Source organism: Penaeus vannamei, chromosome 12, assembly GCF_042767895.1.
Source record: "Penaeus vannamei isolate JL-2024 chromosome 12, ASM4276789v1, whole genome shotgun sequence".
NCBI classification, from domain to species: domain Eukaryota; kingdom Metazoa; phylum Arthropoda; class Malacostraca; order Decapoda; family Penaeidae; genus Penaeus; species Penaeus vannamei.
The window spans coordinates 45,625,034-45,631,907 of NC_091560.1; the positions used below are offsets into that span (position 1 = coordinate 45,625,034).

General features: G+C 36.7%; 1 protein-coding gene across 1 annotated transcript in view; it reads right to left on the minus strand.

Annotated features, from left to right (window-relative positions):
- Window positions 1-1,606: 1,606 nt before the first annotated feature.
- LOC113817749 (beta-1,4-glucuronyltransferase 1) overlaps window positions 1,607-6,874 on the minus strand; it is an 18,073-nt gene continuing 12,805 nt past the window's right edge. The window contains exons 5-7 of the mRNA XM_070128359.1: window positions 6,498-6,874; window positions 6,170-6,343; window positions 1,607-4,321 (exon numbers count right to left, since the gene is read on the minus strand). The exon at window positions 6,498-6,874 is cut by the window's right edge and continues 151 nt beyond it. Of these exons, the coding sequence (XP_069984460.1) occupies window positions 4,127-4,321; window positions 6,170-6,343; window positions 6,498-6,874 (746 nt within the window). The 3' untranslated portion in view covers window positions 1,607-4,126. The remainder of the gene's footprint in view (window positions 4,322-6,169; window positions 6,344-6,497) is intronic.

Sequence of the window (6,874 nt, forward strand, 5' to 3'; positions counted from 1 at the left end):
CAGAAGAAAAAGCAGCATTATAGACTCATCAGAGGATAGGGTGAAGGTAATAGGGATGCGTTCTTTGATGGCTTTAATGGAAGGAAAGTGTGGAGAAAGGTGAGAGCCATTACTGACCTGGCTGAAATAGTTGCCCAGTTCATTAGCTACTTCGACAGGCTCAGAGATGAGAATATCTCGAATATGGAGGACAGGTGGAGCATGGGGGGTGTTTGCCTGATAATTTTTGGATCCGTCGCCAAACAGCTGAAATAGATGTAGAAGATGTAATTGATGAAACATAATTTTGCCAGCTATTTGTTTTGCTGTTTCTAATTGTACGGCGAAGATGGGCAGATGCCCTTTTAAAGGAAATAAGGGCTTGTAGCTGGTGAGGGGTGCCTCGTTTGTAGCGATAGCCGTTCCAGGCTGCTCGTTTTAAGCGAAGCGCTTTGATGCAATCAGAATTCCACCATGGAACACATTGAGAGGTATAAGGTCTTGAAGTTTGAGGAATGGCTGTATAAGCAGCTCTTAGGATCGTGGTTGAAAACATTGTAGCATATCTGAAATGGACGGTAAGGGGGATGGAGGGATAGGTATAGTAGAGAGTGAAGTGAAAGTATGCCAGTCAGCTCTATCAAAGCACCAGCGTAGGGGATTAGGGAGTGGTACATATGAAGGAGAAAGGAGTACTGGGAAGTGGTCACTATAGGGGAAGTCGTCTAGAACTGACAAATGGAAATCTAAATGTAGAGTAGGGGAGCATAGAGGTCAAGGCATGAAAAGGATTGCGTGCGCATGTCAAAGTTGGGGGGCGATCTGAATTAAGAATAATTAGGTTATTTGTGAAGAGAAAGCGTTCTAGAGATCAGCCTCGAGAGTTGGTGGTAGAATCACCCCACAGAGTGTGGCGGCAGTTGAAATCACCAACTACGAGGAAAGGTGGTTGTAGTTGGGAAATTAGAGTTTCAAAGGCAACAAAGTCAATGGGATGGGATAGGGAGAAATAGACTGAAATCACTGTGATCCAGCGAAGAAAGATGCGAATAGCTGTGCACGGGACAGTAGTTTGTATGGGAGGTATGACATAAGGTGTTTTATGATGGATAAGTATAGACAAGACACACAACCACACACACAACCACACACACACACACACACACACACACACACACACACACATACACATACACATACACATACACACACACACACACACACACACACACACACACACACACACACACACACACACACACACACACACACACACACACACACACACACACACACACACACACACTCACACACACACACACACACACACACACACACACACACACACACACACACACACACACACACACACACACACACACACACACACACACACACACACACACACACACACACACACACACACACACACACACACACACACATATATATATATACACATACTGTATATATGTATGCACTGTACCCAACTAGTGTAGCGTTAAAGTTCCTACTGTCATTTCTGCATCCAATGGGATTCTTGACCTAATGCAGTTAATTTACTGACCTCTGTAGCATCAGACACTGCCATAGTGTAGGTGGGTATTAGTCAATTCATAAAATCAGATTTATAATAATTCAAAACATATATTCATATTTCTGTACAGCTGTTTTACAAAGAGAGCTGTGCAAACAACGTTAAAAATACCATCTGACTCCTTTATGAAAAAGCTAACATAATGTACAGAATAATATGTAAACAGTAAAGTTATTTTTGAGCTAACTCACCAAATTACCCTGAAACATTAGCTCTTCTTAAAAATATACTTCAAAAGAAATGAAACTTTTAAAAATGATATAACCATAGCAATGGTATACATAAAAAATAAATTAATGAACAAAAGATTTCCATTAAGAACCCAGTTCCATGAATATCTTCAACCTGCCTATGTAGATATGCAATTATATTATCTTAATCATCAATGAAGTACTCCTATTATATTTGCTGTGCAGACGTAGATATTATACCTACCAACTGCATTATGAAAACTAGTCAAAAAAAAGATCAATAATGGATATAGCAAGGCATGCTAAGTTCTTATTTTCTGTTAATAGACAATGTAAACAAAGAAAAATAAATGAAGGATACACTATGAAAGTCTTTGGTTGTATCTGGTACTCTAAATGCTGCCATATGCTTATTCTGTAATAAGAGGATAATGAACTTTTAACACTGTATACTACCAACTATACATACTCATCCCTCAAGTTATGTTGCAAATGACTGACCGTAAAAAAATATATAAATGCAAATACATTAGCAAAAAGTAGATTTTACACACAAATAGGTATCTACAAAAAATAAATGTAAATTGTGCAATTAAGAGAGTATTGTCCAAAATAAAATAACTAAATTAATCACCATTTGTGACAAGAACACAACAAATATCAACTAATTTGGTCTTTAAAGAATTCTGACTTTAGATTCAGTTTTTGTTTCTTTTATTTCTCAAATTATCAAACATTTCAAGATGAGAATTCAAAGAATTATTAAGGACAACAATGCTTCATGATAATGTTAAAATCACTGTATTGTCAGTATTAACCCAATGCTGACGAGAAAATGTAGTATTCCCTTTAGTGAACACTACATTTAGATGGATCCATAAATCCTTAGCCACCAAAGAATCAATTAATAGACTTTATGGGCTCACCTGCTTTCACCTTTTTTTTTTTTTTCTTACTAATTGCAACAATATCGATGTAGATATTATTATAGACACCATAAACATTATATTATTAACATTATTAATAGCAATATAAGATAACTAAGAATATTTCTTAATATCAAGGAAAAAGGCAAACAGGCGAGATAGATAGTATTAGTAAATGAATCCTTGGTAACTTAGTACTTGTGGAGCCATCAAAGTGTAAAGGCATTTAATAAACATACCTCACAATGGGTATAGCGTGTATCCTGGCAGCACTAGGTTACAAACAGAGACCAAGATGTTTCATTAAAAATATATAATGACCAAGACTAAAAATGAAACCATAAACCTTATTTTGGTTATCTTTTTTTTTCTTTCTTTTTTTTTTGATAGACTTAAGATAGTGCCTTACATTGACTCAAAAATACTATACTCACAAATGCCGTCTTACTTGACACCTGCACATAATCAAGTACTTAACATAGAGCACAAATTTCTCTTCAGTATATGAATATACACCGTAAAATGAGTATTATCAAAATTATTTACAATTTCTTAAAGACAAACTTTGAAACTTACCTAACACTAATTATCTCAAGATAGTCAATATACCCTCATATCATTTGTTTTATGAACGAAAATTAGCCAAAAAGAAAAAAAGTTCTAAAACAACTGTCTTTCCCTGCACTTCCACAAAAGAAAGCTACATAACTCAGGACACAGACAATTTGGTTTCTAACAAACATTCTCAGTTAACATCTGCTGGGCTCTCTCTGTGCATAGGATGCAGATGAAACTCCATTCATGATAAATACGTATATCATAAAACATGACTCACAGTTCAAATTAAGCCTAAAAAACTAGCTTCACATGACTCACAGTTATCTGTACAACAGAATTTGTGTTTTTTTTTTTCTTTTCTTTCTTTCTTTTTTTTGAGTCTTTGCATTTACCTTAAAGAAAAAAGAAAACATCATATAAACTCCCTTCAATTTGTTCTCTGAACCAAATATTCAGATCAGTTACAAGATTCAGGTAGAGCTATTCAGTACTCTTATAATTCTTCTTGTCTTACACTAAGCATGTCATAACTGACTTATTCAGTCTTTTTTACATGCAGAAAACACTGTCGCAGCACCTTAGGTAATTTATACAATACATGCTTACTTTGTCTTTTTGTTTATAATGTACTTGCTTCTTTCTCTTTTTTTTTCTTTTTCTTTTTTTCACTATACATTTTTTACCACCAAAAATATAATTACATATTCCATCCTTCCCATGAAGACAATTTCCAAAAACAACCACAGATTACACAAGTGTAAAGGAGTACACAGAGATGCTCTTTGGTTTGTAAGAATGACCTTCAAAGGCTCCCAACACCACACAGACCCAAAGTTTGCTAATGCCAATATACAATGTCTTGTAACACTGCTGTGCTAATAACATCTTCTGGAGGACTCTGGATATTTTTCCTTCAGCTCTCCTTTGAACTGTCTGAAGAGGATGCGGTTCTTTTCTTGCTCCATGTCCTTTGAACTGTGAAAGCCGCTCGAAGTCTTGAAACCTTCGTGTACGACAAACGCAGAGTCCAGCACCACAAAGCGATACCCAGCCACATGCAGTTCACACACCTACCCATGTGAGATATGAGAAACAACAGGTTACTGACCCATTTATAACACAAATTACATTAGATCCTGAGCCATTTCCAAAACAAGTTCCAAAACAAGTGGCTAATAAATCACTACTTCAATAGTACGAAAAAAGCAATCAAATGGTTTTAATGAAGAGTTAAATACTTATACCTTATAAAATTAATCAAAACATCCAGTTAAAATATATGTTTAGAGAAACTTATTGATACCTAAAGAACAATAGCAAACACTATTCCAAGCCTGATTATTCAATCCTTAATAACCATATTACATATTCATACTGGATCTACTTACCCAAAACCCACACTGAAAGAAAGGACACTACAGCCAAACTTCATTGACAACTATACCTCTCACTTGTTCATTCAAATCTACCATTTATTTATTTTATAAAGTAACTCAGAACTACTTGACACCATCCCACTTAGCATGATTAACCCAATAATGCCAAGAGTCCAATGCCATACCTGACAAAGCATTGGGGTGCAAGCAGAGTAAATTGCTCGAAAGAAAAATGTTGTGTGGGAAATATAGTAACCCTCAATGCCTTTGGCTGTTACACTTAGAATCTTTTAGGTAATGAGGCTAAATTGTAGCTTTCAACCTACTCTTGAGGGGTTATTTTATCTCAGTGAGTGCAGTCAGGACCAAACAAGTGCACAAAACAATGCATAGCACGCAAAACTCTCAACCATACATAACACAAAGACATCATCTGTAGGATGATGTAACACAATGTCTCCCAGTGTCTCCTGATGTCATGAGTTAATAACAAATAATAATTTGGCCTTTACATTATCTGCCATCAGATCAATACCCAAACAAATAAACAACATGATTTTAGCTTTGAAACCAACTAGAAAATGTGTTAATTGAACAGAAACCACTCATGATAACTAAAGTCCAATTGCATCATAGCAAATATTACCAGACACTGGGTGATGACTCATCACATCATGATTTCATGTCCCAATAACCAGGATGTCTCATACGTCCAACCACAAACTAGACAGCTGCCCAGACGCAGAGCAGCACAAACTAATAGACACCTGCCTTTGTCAGACCACAAAAAATTTTACCTAGCATTATCGGGTCAAACACCATATAGCCACTGAGAAAATTTTGCAGCTACTTATGTACCAATAAACATTATGAGTGTTTTGATAATTTCTCTGCCCTTGTTGCTGCCTCTATAATACAGTCATGCGATCTTCATGTGCAGAAAAAAGTACTATATGGCAACACCTTATTAGGCAATAGTCTAAAATCATAAAATGTTATGAACACTCAAGTGCTTTACACAAACAATGGAATGTATGTTCTACAAGCTTCCCCAGCTCCATCAAATATTCTTTAGGTCTCTATACCGCCAGAACCTCAACTTAAAAGTTTCACTTCAACACGAATCTGACTCACAAATGTAAGCCAATCCTCCTTCCCTTCATCTCAAAACATTAAAAGCGTCTCTAGATTTATCAGGTATTCTATCACTTAAAAAGGTTTCAAAAGAGACTGCTTGCTAAAGGTTTTCCAAAGAGTGTGACCATCAAGCAGCAACCTTGTGCAAAGCCTCTTCTTACTCCATGCTTCTAAATCACTGGGTTAATGTATATCCAGTCACATCCTTTCTAGTTTCCTTTCAATTTTAAATATCAACAGGCAGTACTACCAACAACCAATACTTCACATATCATTTTCAATGAGGTTTCTTTAACTTCATTTATTTGCATACAATACAGTTTATATATTTTTTAAAGTCGTCAAATAATCTCCAAATAACAACCAAAGAATGTTTCTCATATGGGCAACAGCTAAAGAACTCACCTGACTGATGCGATTAAAGCCATACTGTCTGAACCGTTCATCATAGAATGGCACATTTGTCCGACCTATATAGAAGGGTTCCCAGGGGTCCTGCCACAGCACATCATAGAGGGCATTAACTTGACCCTCCTTTATGTCTGTGCTTTTCTCCCATGTGGCATAATCAGTGTATTTCTGAAAATCAGTGCATTTCATGAAAGCAAAAGGTAGAGAAAGTCAGCATATTTCATGTAAGCAAAAGGGAGAGAAATGTCAAGTCCCCTCTTTTAAGTGATAAAAGCACATAAGAAAACAAAAACTCCACAACCACTTAAAACACCCAACTTACTTGACACTTCAGGCACAACTCCTGGTAGAAAATACGAGCGCTTCCCTCTTCCCGCCGTTTTAGCAATTCCAGTTTGGAACTGGGTATTGGAGTGCCTTCCTTCAGCTCATATGCTGGTACCACCCATACTGTTTTCTCTTCGCTTGCATTTTCTTCAAACAGGTGACTGTCTTTTGCATACGCAGTGAAGGCCCTGTGAAGACTTGGACTTGGTGTCATGTCGATATCAATGACCATCATGAAGTTTGTCGATGAGGCCTTTCTTGCCACATTCCTCAGTAGGTTGTTTGGGTACTGGATGCCCTTGAAGTTATAGTTCACATGTTCCAGCTCAGAGAAGATATTATTGCATGGGGTTGTATCAGCTGTTGGTGCCA